Genomic DNA, 22,830 nt, shown 5'->3' with positions numbered 1-22,830 from the left:
GCCTACAAAATCATCTTGTGTTTGGACAAACGCAGAAACACTAGTTGAACGAAATGAAAGATACAAACTGAAACATGAACTATATTTCACGGTGGAATTCCTTGGAACTTCAGGGGGAGGGGGAGGAGTCCGGCCTCCCACCTTAGTGTTGTCACTAGCGGTAGAGTAGTTGTAGTAGTAATAGTAGTAGTAGTAGTAGTAGTGGCAGCAGTAGTAGTAGCGTTAGTAGTAGTAGTAGTAGTAGCAGTAGTAGTAGTACCAGTAATGCAGTAGTAGCAAAAGTAGAAGTAGTAGTAGTAGTAGTACCAATAGTTGTAATAGTACTAGTATTGGCAGTGGCAGTAGTAGTACCAGTAGTAACTGTAGTACTAGTATTAGCAGTGGCAGTATTATAATAGTAATAGTAATGCAGTTGGAGCAAAAGTAGTAGTAGTAGTATAACCAGAAGTAGTAAATAGCACTAGTATTAACAGCGGCAGTATTAGTAACAGTAGTAGTAATGCAGAAGTAGTAGCAGTAGCAGTAGCAGTAGTAGTAGTAGCTATAGTAGCAGTAATGGTTATAGTAGAAGTAGTAGCGGTAGTACGAGGGGGATTGCTGCCAGCCCCTCTCCCATGCAATTTTTCCACAAAACACAGCTGGCAACAATTTAGTGGTAGCCATTTCACACAGCATAGTTGAAAATTCCACAAACTCAGCCTCTGGGGATGACAACTCTACAACAGTCTTTGAGGCAATGGTTTTAAGTTGTTCAAGCTGCACATTGTTCACATTTATTCTTTGTTATTGGGAAAGGGGGACATGTTTAACCTTTGTTGTACAAAAAGACCAAAGGCATTCAGTTGAAAGTTAGGGTAGTGTTGAACTAAATCAAACACACTATGGTTATGGAGGCTATCAAAAGGGTCAATCTCAGGAATCACATAGGGTATTAAGATGAAACTTTCATACTTTTAAGGAATGATGAGTGGGATGAAATGCAACAAATGCATGTTACTACTACTGCTACTATAACTATAGCTAGTGCCACTATTACGACTACAATAACCACTACTTTTATTGTGGCTGCTGCTAATTTTAAGGATACTAAGATGAAAATATCGGGGATTTATGGGGGGGGAATACTTTGAACTAAATTAAACACACTACGTGGCTACAGGCTGTCAAAAGATTGTACCAGCATCATCTCAGGAATGACTTAGAGTATTAAGTTCAAACTTTTAGGATATGACGAATTGACTAAACTATAACATGTGCATGGCACTAATACTTCTACTATAACTATTTATTTACGTGTACTTGGGTCAGGACAACGGCTAAGAGCCTTCCCTGGCAACCAATAGCTCGTCAAAGATTAAGCTCTATCTTTGGTGGTCTAGGGTCCATTTCTGAGTGATTTTGGGCCAGTTCTTATCTCACTGTCGACCAAAGTGACGGAATCCCCATTTTAGGTTGAGGTCAGCTTTGACAAAAGAAGCCACGTTTTACGTTCTCCCCCTTGGCGTTTCATCCAGCCAAGGGGAGGCTAGTAGTGAAGGGCTTTTTTGGTCCTCAGGTAGTAGGTGTTGGATTTGCTCGTACCAGTGCAGACGGTATCTCTTGATAACTGACCTGATATCAAGGCACTGGGAGCATGATTGACGGAGATCTGCATTGCTCATTCTGTCGGTTAGTCTGACGCCGAAGATCTTCCAAAGGCAAAAACGGTCAAAGACTTTCAGATCATTTACCTCCGATGCTTTCAGCGTCCAAGACTCGCATGTACATAGGAAGACACATTTGGCGAGTACCTTGTAGATACGGATCTTTGTTTGCAGTTTGATTTGATACTTCCACCGTAGACAATAGTTGAGCTAGGCAAACACTTTTGACGCGGTTGCAATTCGAGTGCGGACTTCGTCCGAGCTGCTTCTGTTGCCGTCAATCAGAGATCCTAATTTCTTTAATTCTTCCGCCACCTCAATCTCGTCTTGTTAGATATATATAGGCTTTATTGGATTTGGTGTATTGGACATGAAGATTTTCGTTTTGGGAATGCTAATTTTGAAACCTATTGATTGGGCGGTGATTGTCACCTTGCTAAGCATTTCATTTACTTCTCAGATGGTCCAAGACAAGAGACCTAGGTCGTCTGCGTAAATCATTCAGGTCAAAACGGTGCTAACTCGCACAGAATCAAAGCCCAGCATTGTCCTGAACAGTATCTAATAAAATATGAAGTTGAAAAGCACGGGTGAAAGAACATATCCCTGTCTTACACCGTGCTCTATGAGGAACATCAAGGAGAGCTATCCATTAGCCTGGATTTTTGTATGTGTATTAGATTTTAACGACTATGCTGTGTAGCTTCTCTACAAGCATGGAGCCCCTCAATAAAGAGCTCTGCAGGTAACACATCGGGTCCCGGTTACTTATGCCTTTTTAACTCCTTTATAGCTGATTGGACTTCGTGACTATATACTACTACTACCCTTAGTACTACTACTTTTATTGTGACTACTACTATGGTTAGTACGATTGATTGGCACGCTAGATTTCGAATCTTTTGTCCGAGGGGAAGGGATTCGATTCCTGGTTTGGCCAGTTATTTGGTTTGGGACGGGGTAAGTGGTGTGACTCTGAAAGCTCAGCCATAGTTGACCCAGCTCTAAATGGGTACCTGGAGAAATTCCAAGAAGTTGGTTATGAAGGGTGTACAAAAGCACAGGATGGCTCTCCCCCAATTCTGATTCCTGGCTGAAGGGCTTTGAAAAGGTGCTCAGCATCTCCGGTTCGGACTTCAAGGGTCTAGTGTCGATGTCCTTGACTTTTTTTTCTTTATTACTAAGGCTAGGGATATTTAGACGAAAATTTCAGGAAATACTAAGGGAAAAGTTGAACTAAGTCAAATCACACTGTGTGGATTCAGGTTGTCAAAAGAGCGTATCAGTAACATCTTAAAAACGGCTAAGAGTTTAAGTTAAAACTTTCAGGGTAAGAAGAAGAGGATGTTTGACTGACCAAAAGTCAATATGGGCATACTAATAATGTTACTTTTTCTGTCGCAAATACTATTACTGCTAATATTGTACTAACTTCGTTCTATAATTAGGCAGCGCTATTTTATGGTACTCAGTCAATTATTAGTTTTTTTGCGGGGAATGAACCAATAACAATTATAACAACTATTGAACCTAGAAACATTACACCATTCCCTTTTATTGATATTTGTATAGTTTGCTTAATTAGATGCAGATAAACAATGAATAGAGTCTATTGTATTATTGTTAGTAATCTTTGTTCTATTTGTTTTGCTCAAGAACAATGTCATTCTTGTCACGGTGTTAATTGATAGTTATCGAAGATAAGATTTTAAATTTAGAAATTATAGTAAGTTCAAATACTCCTGTTTCTCACTAACAAATCAATTCTCATATTTTTTCAGTAAAAAATTATTTTTTTATCCAATGTACCCTACAGAATTGCTCAAATTGTACAAGTTTGATTCGCAGTTCCACTCACAGTTTGAGTCAAACACCAATGGGTACGTCTTTATGAAGATTAATGAGCAAAAGTTTCCAAGGTAAAGTAAAGAGTCAAATAAAAAGCTTAAGAGCAACAGAAATTAAGTCCTATTCACTCTCAAAACGATCAAAAATTAATATTAAAGATTAAGTAAAAACCAAAATTAACATAGTACACTTAACTATAACTGAGAGACTACCATCAAAATTGAATAAACAAATCTTAAAAAAAGAAAAAAATTAATTTGAATATTCAAGTCAAAGCTAAAACGAACGAAATACTATAAGCCGGATTATTGTTACTTTCCCCTTCCCCAACTCCTAAAGTCTAAAAGTCTAAAGGTTATTGTGTCATCTAAGTTTTTCTTAGAAATATACAAATTTTGGAAAAGCGTGCTTTTGTTTTTCAAATTTCTCTCAAATTCCAAAACAAAAGAAAACAAACAAAAAATAAATCAAAATAATATTCAAGATGACTGTAAAGAACAAATGAAAACGAACTGAATATTCAATATATATTGATATAAAATCCAGGTAACTCAATAATTCATGACTTTATTATTTAACTGTATTTTTTATATTTCAATGTTGTAAAAATAAAAGATTTTTTGTAATATATTTAGTTTTCCGATTTTAATCGGTTAGGGAAGGGATAGGATTCAGTAGCCAGACTACGGTCTGGTGTAATTTTGTCTCTTTTAAGCTTCACTTGTATATTCAATTTAATTTTCACTCATTTTAAGACTTAATTATTCATTTGTGTTAGTACGAGTTATTCTTATGTTTGATATGATCTTTTTTAATTTATGTTTATATTGGGTTTTATTTATTTATTATTAACATTTTCTGGTCATTTTTAGATTGAACGTATGAAAACAAAGAAAGGAAATAATAAAAGAACAGTGAAAAAACAAATAGGTGAAAAACGAGAATTTTATCAGCCAGTAGCAAATATGAAAAACAAGCAAATATTTCGACAAGGACCTCCGCCAAGTCGTCCTCACTGCTCAAAAAAAAAGAAAGAGGAAAAAAAAGAAACAAGAGCAAAATCTAACCTTTTTGAGTGAACTGCACGAGAGGAAAAAATACACGTGTAGTGTCTTTTTTATTATCTATTTTATGTATTCTCAATAAAATATATTTATTTTTCAATAATATATATATATATATATATATATATATATATATATATATATATATATCTTTTATATATTTTTTCAGTAAAACCCAATTTCTATGGTATAGAGGTCTGCAAGTATGCAGTCCAGAAAATCAATGTAAAAGTTTCGCGAAGATAAAAATCAACATACAATACGTTTCACTAAGGAAAATCAGCGCGCAACAAGTTCCATGAACAAGATCAGTTTTGGGAAGACAAAAATAAACCTGCAACAATTTTCATGAACAAAAGTTAGCACTTAACAAAGTTCACGAATAAAAATGAGCATGCAACTAGTTTCATGAACAAAATCAGTTTCACGAGGAGAAAAATCAAAGTAAAAGTTTCACGAACAGAAAAATCAACATACAAGAAGTTTCACGAACAAAAATTAGTACCCAACGAGTTTTATTATTAAAATCAATTTTACAAGGATAAAAATCAATATGTAATAAGTTTCAGGATCAAAAATCATCAGGCAACATGTTCCGTGAAAAAACGAATCGCTGCGGAGGCCATCACGTTGAGGGGTTGCGAAGGGTGCCGTGCGCCACCCTTAGTGCAACACAGTAACGTGCATTGCTTAGATCAACATTTCCTACATGCTACAAAATCAGTTTCACGTGGAGAAAAATCAATTTAAAAGTTTCAAGAATAGAAAAATCAACATGCAAAAAGTTTCACGAACAAAAATCAGTGTGCAACAAGTTCCAGGAACAAAATCACCACACAACAAGTTCCATTATGAAAATCAGTTTTACAAGGAGAAAAGTCAACATACAAGAAGTTTCATGAACAAAAATCAGTACACAATATGTTCCATGAACAAAATCAGTTTCACGGGGAAAAAATTCAATGTAGAAGTTTTACGAAGAGAAAAATCAACATCCAACAAGTGTCACGAATAAAATCAGCACGCAAGCAGTTCTATGAACAAAATTAGTTTCATGGGGAGAAATATCAATGTAAGGGGAGGGGATCAATCACATTATACCGCGTTGGCGTGAAATAAGCATAGTCTTGGTTCAATGAAACGTGGCATTTTCATCAAAACTTCTCAGAAATGCCTCTTAATATGGCTTAAATTTACCTCTAATAACAAACCCTTCCATCTCCTCTGTAATTGGTTGCTAGAATCCCCGTGTTTCATTTATTCACGTTTGTTTTTGCTTATATTTTATCCTATATCAGGTTTTTTCACGTTTTGTTTTACCATTTGTTGAGTTTTAACTGTTTATATGTGATTTAAAGATTCTATTTGCTTATATTTTATCCTTTATAAGGTTTTTCACGTTTTGCTTTTAGCTGTTTATTGAATTTTAACTCTTCTTTCTGTTATTTCATGATTTTATTATTTTTTTATGGATAAAACTTTTGTTTACATTAAAAAGTCTGTGTTCCAGGGTAAATACTAAATACGTAACCGTTTACGGAATGAAATATCTAAAGCCATGCTACGTAATATTTTATTGATTTAATACGTAACTGAACCTGTCTAGGTCACATTAGAAAATTAATAACATTGTAATAGGCAGGAACATCTAATGGAGCAAGAATCCATAGTACTGGGATACTTTTGCGTTCTCATGTAGAAAGGGCTGGAAACATACGATCAATTTAATCATTCTATTAAGCGGGACATGGGAATTCCCCGTGAATGGAATTGGTTATTTCGTAGAATCTACTTTCCTAATCAAAATGTTAGAAAGCCTTTCATAGTCCATCTGTCTGGGACGGAGTTCCATTGGATGTAAATCTCTTTCGAACCCTAGTGTGGACACAAAATCTTTTGAATATAAAGGTTCCCTAAGAAAAAAAAAAGAAGAATAACGCAATGAACGAAAAAAAATCTCTTGAAGTATTATGTCTTGAAGTGCAGTGTTATTTTGTATCAATCCACGTGTGAGCCCTCCACAGCTACAAGCAGAGATCCCCACGGTCCCCATGAAGTATAGCAAGTCACGCGAGGTTGCTTAATCCTTAACATAAATAAACATTCCCCTATTACATAACAACCAAAGAAATCTTGAAACATCTTGAAAAACGTTTTTTCAGTGAAATCGGTTGCTAGGGTTCCCTCCGAAGGAATTGGATGCTGGGGTCCCTAATGGTTAGGTTAGGGGCCTGATGAAATTGGATGTTAGGTCCCTATTGGAATTGGTAGCTAGGGGAACCCCGATGGTCAGTTTAGGGCCCTTATGAAATTGGATGTTAGGGCCCCCGATGGATGCGGATGCTTGGGCTTGGGCCTCCCAGTGAAATTGGACGCTAGGGGCACCTAGTGGTTAGGGGCTCCGGGAAAATTTGATGCTAAAGCTCCCAGTGAAATTGGGTGCTAGGGCCCCATTGGAATTGCTTGCTAGAGCTCCATTGGAAGTGGATGTTAGGGGGCTGGTGGAATTACTCACTAGGGGTCTGGCGTCTTGAAGGTCCCCCACTAGCAGGCCCTGAAGGAGTTACCCCTCACAAGATTTTTAAGAAAAAACACGCTCTATCATATAACAACCAAACCTTTTTACATAACACCGAAAGAAATTCTGAAGTAAAAAAGTCCTGGCCCTCATAGTTTTTTAAAAGAATCAAAGAAACTAATAGGTAAAAATCTTTGGGATGGCGGAGTAAAGAAGCCCCTGAATGTTTTTTTTTAAGAATCAAAGAAACTATCAGGTAACAACCTTAGAAATCCTGGGGCAAAGAAGCCCCGAAGGTTATTAATCATAAAAACCAAGGAAACTATTAGGTAACGTTTGCATCTTGTCTAGTGGATCCTGAAGGTTTTTTCCTGGCCCTCGTAGGTTTTTAAACACACTTTAAAAAAGTGAAGCCTATTACGTAACAAACATCTGTATCTCTTAGAAAACATCCTCCATGATGTAATTAACATTTGTGTCTTGAAAACACCTAAAAAAATGTCTGGATAGGGAATTCGAAGGGGTATGGGGCCCGGTGGAAACCATGGAGGTGTCACTACTACTAGGAACGAATGCTTAAAATTAAAAGGGGGGAACAGGAGGAGGGAAAGGCGACAACTCCCACTCAATAGAGGCAAAGCTTAGGGAGAACCGTTAAAATTACTCAGATTAGTCGGAATGACATCTAGAGAAGTTTTTCCCTAGTTGTTTGATTTTTAAATATTTGCTTAACTTTTAGAGAGAAGCAAATTGAATTCATCTTAAGTTCATTAGTGTCCCCAACCAAAAACATTCCGGCATTAGTGTACTTAGAAATAATAAATCAGCACCGGTCTGCAATTGCTGGAGAAAGTTGTGTTTTGCATCAATGTTTTGGTTTGGAGGGTAATAGAAGACATTATATAGACAATATAAGACATTATTGCAATAATATTATAGGAACTTGGAATTTGTTATAGGAATTTGGCCAAAGGATTTCATTCTACTCAAATAAATTAGGAACAGGAATAACGTATCTGCTGTATAGCAGATAACATGACATTCCCTCCTTTTTTCCAAGTGGGTAATCCGAAGGACGGAGTTTAATAAATTCTAAACAATTTGACAGACGATGAGACCTTTGGTCATGAGACTGTACTTCTCTATTGGCTATAATAGCTATATTCTGTAAAAATAAAGAAAGAGAAGAGTTCTTCAACCTAGTAATTCAAAAGAGAGGTAATTAGAGGTAAAGAGAGGTAAAGTAATTCAAAAAGAGTAATTAAAGAGAGGTAAGAAACTCTCTTTATTAAATAGTCCTTCTTCAACCATAATTTCTGAACGAAAATCGTAAAGGTCATGATATCACACTAAATTAAAAGTTTATTAATCGAATTGGAGGAAAATATCCCATCCTGGCTACACAGGTTCTTAGAAGTTGTGTCGACCCATAAATGTTGTTATCTTGTGTAAGATCGAATAACAACATCTAAACTGGCTTCAATTTCATAGGTCTCCAAAAATTATTTGAAACTGTGATTATGAGTGTTCTTCAAACCTGGTGGGATACTCAGCTTTTTAAATAATTTTTCGTCAACATTTTTTTTAGTCAAATTTGACAATTTTTCGTCAGATTTGCTGAACGAGGAAATGATTCTTACAAAGCATTTCTGTGCAAAGGTTATTTAATATCATGTTAGTTCAAAAGAACAAAAACACAATTTTTATTAAGATTTATAACATATTAAATAGCTTTTATCAGAGATTCTATCATAACAAAATAAAAGTATCAAAACTTTAACTGTTAATTGAGATTAACCCTAAGAAAAGAAAAGCATTAGATGCAATGAGCTATAGCCCTATTGATGAAAAGCGGGGTTCCACAAAAGCGTATTATGATAAAGGATTTAAAAGTAAAGCTGAAGTTGATGATAGTCAAACTGTTAACAGAGCCATGTAAACAAAAAACCCTGTTTAAATTATTATTCTATATTATTCTATATATATTATTATTCTATATTATTATTCTATATATTATTATTCTATATTATTATTTTATTTATTATATTGTTATATTCTATATATTATGATATATATTATTATTATTCTTATACTAGCTGTTGGGGTGGCGCTTCGCGCCACCCCAACACCTAGTTGGTGGGGGCGCTTCGCGCCCCCCCAAGCCCCCCCGCGCGCGTAAGTCGTTACGCGCCATAATAGTTACGCGCCATTGTAGTTGTGTCCCTATGTCCCACCTGTGAATATAGATAGATATATATATATGGTTTTAACTACGTTTGAATGTAGTTACCGACTCTTGAACATGCAACATATAATGGTCCATGGGAAAACAATCTGTATTCAGATCTATACCTCATGATTCTAATGATTGCCCTTGAGCTTTGTTGATGGTGATTGCTAATCGACCATTCCCTGTCCCGGTGTCCCGGTCGTCATTTACATCCCCCTGTTTCCCCCGGTGTCCCCGTTGTAGTTGTGTCCCTGTGTCCCGGTCGTCATTTATATTCCCTGTGTCCCGGTCGTCATTTGTATCCCGGTGTCCCGGTCTGTATATACATTCGTTTTTTAGTTTTGTTTTTCTCCTTTATTTTTTTCCTTTTTTTTCTTTTTTAGCTTATTTAGATTTTTAGATTTTTTAGTTTTTTTATTAGTTTTTAGTTTTTTTTTCTTTTTAGTTTTTTTGTCCCGGTCGTCATTTATATCCCCCTGTTTCCCCCGGTGTCCCCGTTGTAGTTGTGTCCCTGTGTCCCGGTCGTCATTTATATTCCCTGTGTCCCGGTCGTCATTTGTATCCCGGTGTACCGGTCTGTATATACATTCGTTTTTTAGTTTTGTTTTTCTCCTTTATTTTTTTCCTTTTTTTTTCTTTTTTAGTTTATTTAGATTTTTAGATTTTTTAGTTTTTTTATTAGTTTTTAGTTTTTTTTTCTTTTTAGTTTTTTTGTAGTTTTTACCTTCTTTTTAGTTTTGTTAATTTTTTTTTTTTACTTATGTCCTGGTCGTCATTTATACTCCCTGTGTCCCGGTGCTTTGTTGATTGCTAATCGAACATTCCTTTTGTCCTGGTCGCTTTCTCTTTGAGTGTCGTCATTTATTTTTTTCTTTTTTAGTTCTTTTAGTTTTTACCTTTTTTAGTTTTTTTTAGTTTTTTAGATGAAATTTTTTTTTAGTTTTTTCCTTTTTTTTTTTTTAGTTTTTTATTGGTTTTTACCTTTATGTTAGCTTATTTTTCAGTTTTTTCCTTTTTTTTTAGTTTTTTTTTATTTTTTATTTTTTTTAGTTTTTTACCTTTTTTTAGTTTTTTTAGGTTTTTTAGTTTTTTTTAGTTTTTTAGCTTTTTTACTTTTTTTTATTAGTTTTTAGTTTTTTTGTAGTTTTTGCCTTTTTTTAGTTTTTTCAGTTTTTTTTTTTAGTTTTTTATTGGTTTTTACCTTTATTTTAGCTTATTTTTCAGTTTTTTCCTTTTTTTTAGTTTTTTTTAGTTTTTAGTTTTTTTAGTTTTTTACCTTTTTTTAGTTTTTTTAGTTTTTTTAGTTTTTTAGCTTTTTTATTTTTTTTATTAGTTTTTAGTTTTTTTTGTAGTTTTTGCCTTTTTTTTAGTTTTTTTAGTTTTTTAGCTTTTTTATTAGTTTTTAGTTTTTTTTGTAGTTTTTGCCTTTTTTTAGTTTTTTTAGTTTTTTAGCTTTTTTATTTTTTTTATTAGTTTTTAGTTTTTTTTGTAGTTTTTGCCTTTTTTTAGTTTTTTCAGTTTTGACGTCACCTGATCCAGTTTTTTCAGGTGACGTCACCTGATCCACGATCCACAGATCCACAGACAACTTATTTATATATATATAGATAGTTTTTTTTTTTTACTTATGTCCTGGTCGTCATTTATACTCCCTGTGTCCCGGTGCTTTGTTGATTGCTAATCGAACATTCCTTTTGTCCTGGTCGCTTTCTCTTTGAGTTTCGTCATTTATTAGTTTTTTCCTTTTTTTCTTTTTAGTTTTTTATTGGTTTTTACCTTTATTTTAGCTTATTTTTCAGTTTTTTCCTTTTTTTTAGTTTTTTTTTATTTTTTATTTTTTTTAGTTTTTTACCTTTTTTTAGTTTTTTTAGTTTTTTTAGTTTTTTAGCTTTTTTACTTTTTTTATTAGTTTTTAGTTTTTTTTTGTAGTTTTTGCCTTTTTTTAGTTTTTTCAGTTTTTTTTTTAGTTTTTTATTGGTTTTTACCTTTATAGTTTTTTTAGTTTTTTAGCTTTTTTTTTTTTTTATTAGTTTTTAGTTTTTTTTGTAGTTTTTGCCTTTTTTTAGTTTTTTCAGTTTTGACGTCACCTGATCCAGTTTTTTCAGGTGACGTCACCTGATCCATCCACAGACAGACAACTTATTTTTATATATATAGATTATTATATTATTGTTATATTATTATTCTATATATTATTGTTCTATATATTATTCTATGTTTAAATTATTATTCTATTATTATTCACTTCTATAAAGGATGAATTTATAGATTCGTTTGAATTTTTGTTTTTACTCTTTTTACTTGCTCCAAAGAGAATTGGAAATTCATAAGGGTTGTTTCTATAGTGGTTGAATATCATCAATATCATCATATTATTTGTAAACCGTCACAAAAACCGGGTAGTAAAAACCATGAGTAAATGTAAAAAAAAGTCACACAGAAAGAAAAACATAATTAGACAACTAAGAACACGGGACAAAAAAAATGGTGAAAGATGGCAAGACTCCTGATATTCAATAAAAAAAATCATGAATATACTTTTCAGTACAACCAGCTTGGTTTACCGCATCCAATTATTTCCAGTTAAAATCTTTTTTTAAGCTTTAAAGAAATAGTTTGAAGAGTGACGTATTGACGAGAGGGGCAAACTACCTCATATACGGAACAGATTCAAATGGGTTGATATTCAAAGGAAACTTTAATCAAATGTAATTGGCCAAATTTTATTTAATAATTAAATTTTCTTCTTTTTTTACAGCAGGTTTAAGCGTCATAATAGTTCAAAGGCTGTAAAAAAATCGCATTGATTATATAAACTTGAATTAGAATTATATAGAATTGTATATAATTCTATATAGTTTATATAGTTATATAATTCTATATAATATATATAGTTTTATATAATTCTGAATATAATTCTATGTATAATAATTCTATATAGAATTAAAAATTTGATCTAACCAATTCATTTGGATATACTATTTAAAGATAAAATAGTTCGAGGTAATAAACTGTAAGTATGGAGCGAATCTGCTCAATAGTAATTGCAACACTAAAAACAGATTTTTGATAACAATTGGCCTATAAACATCAATAGAATTTACACTGATTCCAAATATATAAACTTCATTAAGTGTTATAGCCCATCAATAGCTACGAGCCTAAGAAAGTTTTCCCCAGTTTACTAAATGTGTTTTGGAATAGCTCCAAGCAGTTAAGTGATCTTAATGAAAATTTCACTATCAGATTTGACTTATCTAATAACCCTACTACAGGGGGCTTCAAGCTCCTATCTTCAAAAATGAAAAATTTTGGGTTTTTGGCAGGAACAAGTGTCACAGAAGTATGATTGAATGCGTTTGGGGAAAAGAGGTTGAAAGGGAGGGGGATTAGTTTTTTTCTACATCACGTTTGATTCTTAAAAGAGAGCTAGAATTATGCATTCCGATCGAATAAACCTCCTCTTAAGTTCAGAGGACCAACTCTTCCATAAAAACCTTATATACCCCCTGTGGCATAACTTAAAACCCTTACCGCCAGACTCTAGGGGGTTATGTCAACCCCAGAGGCCTTGTTATATGATCTTAGGACTATTTTGGAACAAATAGCTATCTCAAAATTTTATCGGACGTATCTAGGGCAATTAGAAAAAATAGAACGTGAAGGGATAGCTGCCGATCACTTTGAATTTTGAAAATGGCAATAGAACTTGTGATTTTAATTTAATGGGCCCCCTCTGAATTTTATACGACCATAATTTCCATAAGAACCCTCTATGCCCTTGGGGCGTAACTTACAACCTCTGCCCTGAGGGATGGCGGGGGGGGGGGTGCAATTGCCATCCTTAAAGACATAATGTCCTGAATTTTCAACTAAGTTGAACAAAATGGCTATCTCAAAATTTTAATTGGATATGTTTGGGGAAATAATGGGCATGAAGGGAGGCTGGTTGCCCTCTAATCACTTTCAACTATTAAAAAGGGTACTGGCAGTTCGAATTTCCAATCCACTGAGCCATTTTAGAAGTTTCTACGACAATTCCTTTTATAGGAAGTGCCCTGGTAAAAAAAAAAATAAAAAAAATAATAATACATTGTGTCCACATATCTGAAAAAGTTCGTGGTAATGAACTGTAAGTAAAAAGCGACCCGGCTCAATAGTAATAAAAACTCTAAAAAACGAAATTTTGATACCAATAGCTACATCAAAAGAATTGCATTTAATGCTGATTTTAAATACATAAGTTTCATCAAGTTTAGTCCTACCCATCAAAAGTTACGAGCCTGAGAAAATTTGCCCTATTTTAGAAAATAGGGGGAAACACCCCCTAAAAGTCATATAAAATTAACGAAAATCACACCATCAGATTCAGCGTATCTGAGAACTCTACTGTACAAGTTCCAAGCTCCTATCTACAAAAATGTGGAATTTTGTATTTTTTGCCAGAAGAAAAATCACGGATGCGTGTTTATTTTTTTATTTCTTTCCCAGGGGTGATCGTATTGACCCATAGGTCCTAGAATTTTGCGAGAGGGCTCGTTCGAACGGAAATGAAAAGTTTTCTAGCCCTTTTTAAGTGACCAAAACAATTGGAGGGCACCTAGGCCCCCTCCCACGCTCATTTCTTTCCCAAAGTCGTCGGATCAAAATTCTGAGATAGTCATTTTATTAAACATAGTCGAAATAACTAATAACTATGTCTTTTGGGACGACTCACTCCCCCACAGTCTCCGTGGAAGGAGCTGCAAGTTACAAACTTTGACCAGTGTTTGCATATAGTAATGGTTATTAGGAAGTAAACAGACGTTTTCAGGGGGATTTTTTGGTTGGGAGTAGGGGTTAGGAAGAGGGGTTTATGTGGGGGAAAATTTCCATGGAGGAATTTGTCATGGGGGAAGAATATTTCCATGAAGGGGGCACAGCATTTTTTAGCATTATTTAAAAATAAAACAAGGAGAAAATAAATATGAAAATGTTTTTTCAACTGAAAGTAAGGGGTAGCAATAAAACTTAAAACAAACAGAAAATATTACGCATATAAGGTTCACCTTCTCCTAATACCTCACTCTTTACGCTAAAGTATTTTTAGTAATTTCAACTATTTATTCTACGGCCTTTGTGATTCAGGGGAAAATTTCTTAGCTTTAGTGTAAAGAGCGAGGTATTGACGAGTGGGCGAACCCTCTCATATACGTAATAAAAACATACGAATATAGAAGTTTGTTACGTAAGCTAATTCGTAAGTTACGTATATCTCTTACTAATGAAAATGTTCTTAATAAATTAAAAGTTCTAGTTGCCTTTTTAAGTACCCAAGAAATTGGAGGGCAACTGAGCCTCCTCCCCCCTCCTTTTTTATCAAAATCATTCGATCAAAACTATGGGAAAGCCATTTAGCCAAATAATTAAATATGCAAATTTTGCTTTAATTATTCATCTGCGGAGAGCCGAAATCAAAACATGGATTAACTAAAAAATGTTCAGAAATTAAATTTAAAAAAAACAAGTTTTTTAACTGAAAGTAAGGAGCGACATTAAAACTTGAAACGAGCAGAAATTACCCCGTATATGAAAGGGGATGTTACCTCTTCAACGCCCTGCTCTTTACTAAGTTTTTACTGTTAGAAAGTAGAGTTGAGAGAAAGAGTCAAACTTTAGCGTAAAGAGCAGGATGTTGAAGAGGGAGCATCCCCATACATGCACGGAGTAATTTCTGCTCGTTTTAAGTTTTAATGTCGCTCCTTACTTTCAGTTAAAAAAAAACTAGTTTTTTTTAAAGTTAATCTCCTAGTAAAACGACATCTATAATAAAGTCACTCAAGACTAGACATTTATAGTCTAGACGCTTCCTTAGCAACCAAGTTTCCAATAATCACTAATAATCTTGAAAATTTTCCAAGGTGAATAATTTCTTTATTCTCTTTGGTTATTTCTAAAGAAAAACGTATTTAATTTTGTCTTGCGTAAAAAGCGATTAATTTTATGACTGGCTTCTAAACGTCATTATTTGAATAAAATCACTAGCCCTGCGCAAAATAGATTCAGTATCAAACTTGCTTTTGCTCCGACCAGTGCTTAAAGAAGACCGAAGGAGAATGTTGTAATTTAGGTGAAAGTAAATATAAATCTGATGGTGAAAGACAGAGAAGACTTAATTGTTGAAGAAACATTTGACCCAAAGTTTATTATAAACTACGTTACTGGAGTTATATTGCAAACGCTTAGAACAAAAAGCAAAATTTGTTTTAAATCCTGATATTAAGACAAAACAATGGTTTGTGGCACTCCAATTCCGAAACGAGTTCTACCTGTCATTGTGTCAGTCGCCACTTTCTTGATTTGTTCAGTCCAGGCAAGGACTGTATATGATCTGAATGCTGGGAAAAGTGTCAACCAAATAGGTGGATTCTTTCCATGGACCTTTGAAGGCGGTGATGAGAAAAATGGTAAGTTGCACAACAGTCGAATAGCATAAAAGAGATTATTTGTTCTTAGTTCCAGTGGTGCCAATGGAGAGGGGGCTTGCCCCCTCCCCCCTACAGGTTTTTTTTATCTTAGATTTTGAAAAATGGTAAGTTGCACAACAGCGGAATAGCATAAAGGGATTATTTGTTCTTAGTTCCAGTGGTGCCAACAGAGAGGGGGCTTGCCCCCTCCCCCCTACAGGTTTTTTTTATCTTAGATTTTGAAAAATGGTAAGTTGCACAACAGCGGAATAGCATAAAAGAGATTATTTGTTCTTAGTTCCAGTGGTGCCAATGGAGAGGGGGCTTGCCCCCTCCCCCTACAGGTTTTTTTTATCTTAGATTTTGAAAAATGGTAAGTTGCACAACAGCGGAATAGCATAAAGGGATTATTTGTTCTTAGTTCCAGTGGTGCCAACGGAGAGGGGACTTGCCCCCTCCTCCCTACAGGTTTTTTGTTATCTTAGATTTTGAAAAAAATACCAATATCAGCCTGCAATTGGGGCTATTCAGAAGGAAATGTGGGTCAATGTTGGTATTACTTGAACAAATGTTTTGGGTCATGAAACTATTGTTAATAGATGCATTTTGACTTTTTGAATATCTCTTGCAAAACTACCGCAAACTCACCGTTTTGGAGTTATTATATATTTGCACATTAGGGGGGGGATAAAGCATAGCATATATTAAATACAGCAATGGTTAGTTTACGTATTTAATATATGCTATGCTTTACCCTCACCCCCCTAATGTACAAATATATAGCCCAAATTTGTTTCTAAACTATTACAGATTCGCGATTTCAAATATCCGATCAACGATAACGGAAATGATTGCAATTCTGTATGTGTAAATACAAGAATATTTGGGCCGGAATAATTCCATAACGGTGAGTTCGCGGTATTTTTGCAAGAGAGAAAAGATGTTCAAAAAGTCAAAATGCATCTATTAACAATAGTTTCATGACCCAAAACAATTGTTCAGGTAATATCAACATTGACTATTTATTCTACCTCCTCGAAATTTCTGTTTAGCATTACTCACTGTCCCGCCCAATTTAAAATTTCATGTAATTGTCTGTTATCAAAGTCAAGTTCTTGCTCAAAAAAGAGCTATGCGCTTTGTTTTACAAGCTAATTTATATTTGCGACCAGGACTCAATCTCTGAATTTTATGCCGGTAACCCCACGCGTAGCTGGGCGTTGATGCCCCCTAGGAACTTCTTGTTGTTTTAAAAAGGGGGACGCAATAAAGAAAATTTGATACGGCAAATGTGCTATTTCAAAACACAGAACAATAACTTGTTTTCGACTATAGTGATTTTTTTCTTTTATCTCGTTCAATGCCATATCTTGAGCAATGTTATTGTGAAATTATCGTCTACGTAAGGTTATCCCACTAGAGATTGCAGAATAGAAGTTCCAACTATTTTGGGAGCTCTAGTGATAGTCCTTTTCGTTGGTTCGATATCTTTCTTTTTTTCCAATCAATAAAATAGAACTGTTTGTGACGTCAAGGTTCTCTGGTACATTGTCAAACAGTTCATTGTAATGAATTAAAAGTAAGGAGTGACAAGGCCCAATAGTAAACGAAACTCTAGAAAACTAAATTTCGATAACAATAGATACATCAAAAGAATTAGTTTTCTATGCTGATTCCGAATAAGTTTTATTAAATTTTATATTACTGATCGATACAAGCCAGAGAAATCTAGCCTGATTTTCGAAAGAGATTGGAAACACCCCGGAAAGGTAAAGTGATCTTAATGAAAATCATATCATACGATTCAGTGTATCAGACAACTCTATTGTAGAGGTTTTAAGCTCCAATCTAAAAAATTTGGAATTTTTGTATTTTTTGCCAGAAGAAAGATTATTGATGCATGTTTATTATTTTTCTTTTCCTAGTTTTGGTCGTATCGAACCAATGGTCCTAGAAGATCGGGAGAGGGTTCATTGGAACGGAATCAAAGGTTCTAGAGTCATTTTTTAAGTGATAAAAAGGATGGGAGTGCAACTAGCCCCCCTCCCGTGCCCCTTTCCCCCCAAAGATATCCGATCAAAATTATGAGAGAGTGATTTGATTCAGCATAGTTGAAAGGTCCAATAAATATGCCCCACTAATGCCAAATTTATAAAAAGCTCGTAAATAAAATCAGTAGCTTTCAAATGGGTCTTGAAGAAACTGTCTATAAAATTCTGTTGCCCCACTAATGCAAGAAAGAAAGACCAAATTTAAAGTCGAAACAACTCAAAAAGTATTTTTTAGTTTTCGATTACTATGAGTTGTGGTCTGCTCTTTACTAGGTCGCAGATTTTTCTCAAACCTTGATGCTCAAAATTTTATTTTGATAAAACTGTTGCTTTGCAGTAGTGCAGTGCAGTAGTTGCTGTTGCTTTGCAACAGCAACTTTGTTGCTTTGTTTTTTTGCTGTTTTGTTTTTTTGCAACAACAACTTTGCACAGCAAAAGTTGCTTTGCAGTAACGTGCTGTCAAATCAACCCATCTGCTTTACCTGAAAAAACCCAAAAATCTTATCTCAAGAAACCCCTGTTTACAAAGGGGTAATATTGAAAGCTAAGCTTTTTCCTGCTTTTGTGCTGTGAGGTGGGTTAACGCGCCCCGCGAGAGGTGAGTTAACACACCTCACAGGAGGTGGGTTACAATGCTATTGCTTGGATGCAGTTTTTTTCAGTTTTGATTTAGATGTATTTTTATCTGATCTTTCGAGCAAAAAAAAGAAGGTCATAAAAATTCTTCAAAATCATGAAAATGTGTTATTTTTTTTAGCTGAAGATGTAGCTGATTTATGTACAGCTGCTATAACATCAAAAAAAGTGTTGTGTGTCATTTTTTTTTCAATTTTTTGAAAAAATTCACCACTGGCTGGAATCAAGAACCAGAGAAAATTTAAGTTGGCTATATATTTGTACATGAGGGGGAGGGTAAAGTATAATGGAGGTGCAGTTGATATGTGTTGATGACAATTATTTTGAATATTATGAAGTAAGAATTACTGTTTTTAACCCTTTTTTAGCTGAAAATAAAAGAAAAAGGTACCATCTTTGACAGTCCTTAAGTGGCTTAAAATTGAATTTCCTATTATTATATTCAGAAAGAACATAAAATAAGGCATTTAAATGGCATGTTGACCTTGTTTGTTTGAAAAAAAAAATTTTGAAAAAAAAAAAATTTCAAAAAAATTGAAATTTTTTTTTTCAATTTTTGTTTTGTTTTAGAAACATCAGAAGCCAACGCAACGTGTGCAAATCCTGCTATCTGTGATTTCCCACCCGACTTTTTCACCCAAGAAGAAAGGCTAAATGGAGGTGTTGCTGTTCATTTTATAATCGCTATCTACGTCATGCTGGGTCTAGGAGTAGTATGTGATGAATACTTCGTCCCTTGCTTGGAAATATTCAGTAAAAGTAAGCCCTTCTTTTATTCAAGGAAGCACCCATAGAGAACCGGAAAGTGTACGGGGTGGGGTTCTGGGGTCCCATGCCTCCCCCCAAATCTCAAGACTTGTGTTTTTACCCATAATCTCCTCTATATTTCATGTCTTATAGGCCGAGCAAACCAAATTTCTCATCTAAAATGTAGGGAAAACCAAGCATTATCCTGTCTATATATCTTATCTCTTTAAACGAGCCATAACTGTGTCTTATTTCTTTAAACAAGCAATAATTGTATATTTATTTACTTATGTATTTTTCTTGAAAACGGCTCCAGATTTTTTTGAAAAATTGGCATCCTGGTTTTTCTCTGGCCTAAAAAGAAACTATCTACGTAGGTCAGGAGTTTGAGAAAATTTTGTTAAGAGCCTTAACTTTGGAAAAAAAATCCCGTGAGTGACGTCAAATTTATTAGAATAAATTAAATTTCAAGAGAACAATCATTTCCCTCCCCCACCCCCAGGAGTGACCATATCGTTTTTAGTATCTGTAACTTATCCACCATAACAAAAGGACCACAGCTAAATATAAAATAACGAGTGCAATGAGTCTATTTACAAAATACGTTTTAAGCAGTTTCATAATGCCTAGAGGACAAATAAATAACCTAGATCATCAAATGTGACAAAACCAATCCGAGCAGTTAAGGTAAAGGGTATTGAAAAAATGTCTGAAGTTATGATAAAAGAAAATGAAGAACAAAGAAACATAATTTTTGAATACTAGCGACAACGACAATTATAAAACGTCAAAATTAAAAGTGAAGAAGAAAGAAATATCCGGTTAGAAGATAAGCGACAGCGAGAATTAAAACAATTCACAAAAGTGAAGAACTAAGAAATATACGGTTACAAGACATGCGGGAACGAGGAGAAGAAAGAACTTAAAATGAAAGTGAAGAAAAAAGAAATATTAGGTTATAAGATATTTCACAGCGAGAACAAAGAAATATGCGGTTAGAAGATACGCAGCAGTGAGGATTACAAGCGACAGCGAGAATCAGAATGTGTCAAACATGAAACTGACAAGTCATGGGACCCTTCAACATTATATATAGTCCCTGTGGAGTCCACCATTTTCCCTAGGAAAGAGTAGCAAACAAAGGTAATTCATTTGGAAATTACTAATTACAACGATAATCAATATATACAAGCCTACCGCGTGCCGAGTGTCGTGGGCCAGCCTTGAAATCGGCTACATAGTTTGTTTGTTTTTCTTAAAACTTGCATATTGACATTTATGGCCACAAAAACGATCTAAATAGGTCACAACTTTAAGAAAGAAGTTGCACCTTTCCCAATGTGGTTGTATCGAACTTGGTATCGACCCATGACAGCGAGAAGAGCATCATCTTGTCTGCAGTTAGAAGACAGGCGACAATAAGAATCGATATATTTTAACCTACCGCTTAACCGTGCCTGGTCCCGGCCTATGACCCCAAGAAGGGGCTCACAATATCTGCGGCTAGAGGAGATGCGACAATAAGAATCTATATATACAAGCCTGCCGCATAGCCTAGCCGGGGCCTGCCTTCTAAGTTGGCTACATGGTTGTTTTTTTTTTCTTTCTTGACTGGGATATTGACATTTATGGCCACGAACGATCTAAATAGGTTACAAATTTAAAGAAGAATTTGTATTTTTCCTACGGTGATTGTGTCGAACCTATGGTGACGCTACCTAACACAAGAACTCATCAACGAAGGCGTGTCGAAGAACTACCAGAGCAACGCGAAACCAGACTTGCTGCTGGAAGAGAAAGTAAAAAAAGAAGGCGTGTCGAGGAATCACAAGAGCAACCTGAAAACAGGCTTGCGGCTTCAAGAGATAATGCTAGATTAGGAATGTGCAATTTACGTCAACGAAGGCGTGTCGAGGAACTACCAGAGCAACGCGAAACCAGACTTGCTGCTAAAAGAGAAAGTGAAAAAAGAAGGCGTGCCGAGGAATCACAAGAACAGGAAGAAAACAGGCTTGCAGCTGATAGAGAAAGTGAGAAAAGAAAGCGTGCCCAGGAATCACATGAGCAACCTGAAAATTATCGCCTGGCATTCAGGTGCAGCCCAGTCGATGATTATAGTAGATGTGTTCAAATCAGGACTATGTCTAAAATTTGTCCCTATTGCAAGGCCATGAAATTCAATGGTGAAACAATGGGAATGTGTTGCGCCTCAGGAAAAGTTAAACTTCCTCTATTGGCTGCACCACCAGAGCCATTGAAGACTTTGCTTACTGGAACTACTTCAGAATCTAAGCGTTTTTTATCACAGATCAGAAAATATAACTCATGTTTCCAAATGACGTCGTTTGGTGCCCAAATCGAAAATCCAGATCAATTTATGCCTACTTTCAAAGTAAAAGGGCAAATTTATCATAGAGCAGGGTCCCTTCTACCATTCTCAGGCGAGAATCATAAATTTTTACAATTGTACTTCATCAGTGATAGAAATTCTGAATTGAATAAACGTTGCGAAATTTCTCCCAACGTTGAAAGGACAATCGTTTCCCAATTGCAACATCTTTTCCACAAAAATAATAATTTAGTGGGTCTGTACAAAACAGCCATCGATTTAATGCCTACTGATACGCATAAAATTGTTATTTCCGCTGACAAAACGCCTCCTGGCCAACATGTGCGTAGATAGAATGCTCCAACTATCGACGAAGTGGCAATCGTTATGGTCGGTGATCAGTTTTTACCTCGAGATATTATTCTTCATAAGCGAAACGCTCAGTTGGTAAGAATTGCTGAAACTCATCGATGCTACGATGCCCTACAATATCCTATCATTTTTTGGGATGGAGCCGCCGGCTATCACTTTAATATTAAATTGATGAATCCAGCCACTAACAAAGAAATGAATAAGAAATGCAGTGCAATGCATTATTATTCCTATAGACTAATGATTCGGCAGGATGAAGACAATTATATTTTAAAATGCCGTCAATTGTTTCACCAATACGTCATTGATATATATGCAAAAATTCGATCAGAACGTTTGCTATTTATCCGTCTGAATTAAGCATCGGCACTGTTTCTGTTTTTGAGAAAAACAGAAACAGAAAAAACAGTAAGAAAAAAAACAGAACAGAAACAGAAACAGGTCAAACAAAAACAGGTAGCCTGTTTCTGTAATCTATTCTGTTTTTCGAAAAAACAGAAAACAGCTGTTTTTATAAAAAAAAACAGCTGTTTTAACAGCTGTTTTTCCTGTTTTTTCCTTACTTCTTCTATTTCTAATAGTAAAGAAAACATCTTCTTGTTAAATCCTTGTAGTCACATACAAAAGATGAGCAACTTCGTGTAATTCAACACACTAGCGTATTTTTAGGGGGGGGGGGGCGAAATTTGTCATAAAATGTGTCCAATCGGGTGATACCAACGCTATATTCCTTTCAAGCTTAAATGTCATTTATAATTGACAATTTACCCTAGTTGCTCTTAGACCGTTGCTTTAGCGGTAAACCATTGCTCAAAGCATATACCAACACTATATTCACCGCTTAAAGCACGGATGCTTTCAAGCCGAGGCTACTTAGACCGCTGCTTGCTAATATATACCAGACAGACACAGAGTCATCCCATCTAGCTTATGTCCACCGCTTAAG

The 22,830-nt window shown here is 34.9% G+C and overlaps 1 protein-coding gene across 1 annotated transcript in view; it reads left to right on the top strand.

Annotated features, from left to right (window-relative positions):
- The first annotated feature begins 15,338 nt into the window (after nt 1-15,338).
- LOC136032763 (sodium/potassium/calcium exchanger 4-like) overlaps nt 15,339-22,830 on the top strand; it is a 51,948-nt gene continuing 44,456 nt past the window's right edge. The window contains exons 1-2 of the mRNA XM_065713110.1: nt 15,339-15,749; nt 19,007-19,195. Of these exons, the coding sequence (XP_065569182.1) occupies nt 15,575-15,749; nt 19,007-19,195 (364 nt within the window). The 5' untranslated portion in view covers nt 15,339-15,574. The remainder of the gene's footprint in view (nt 15,750-19,006; nt 19,196-22,830) is intronic.

The sequence above is a fragment of the Artemia franciscana genome, chromosome 11, assembly GCF_032884065.1.
Source record: "Artemia franciscana chromosome 11, ASM3288406v1, whole genome shotgun sequence".
Classification (NCBI taxonomy): Eukaryota; Metazoa; Arthropoda; class Branchiopoda; order Anostraca; family Artemiidae; genus Artemia; species Artemia franciscana.
The sequence above is the reverse complement of the archived record's forward strand: the minus strand, read 5'-3'. Positions and strand labels throughout refer to the sequence as shown.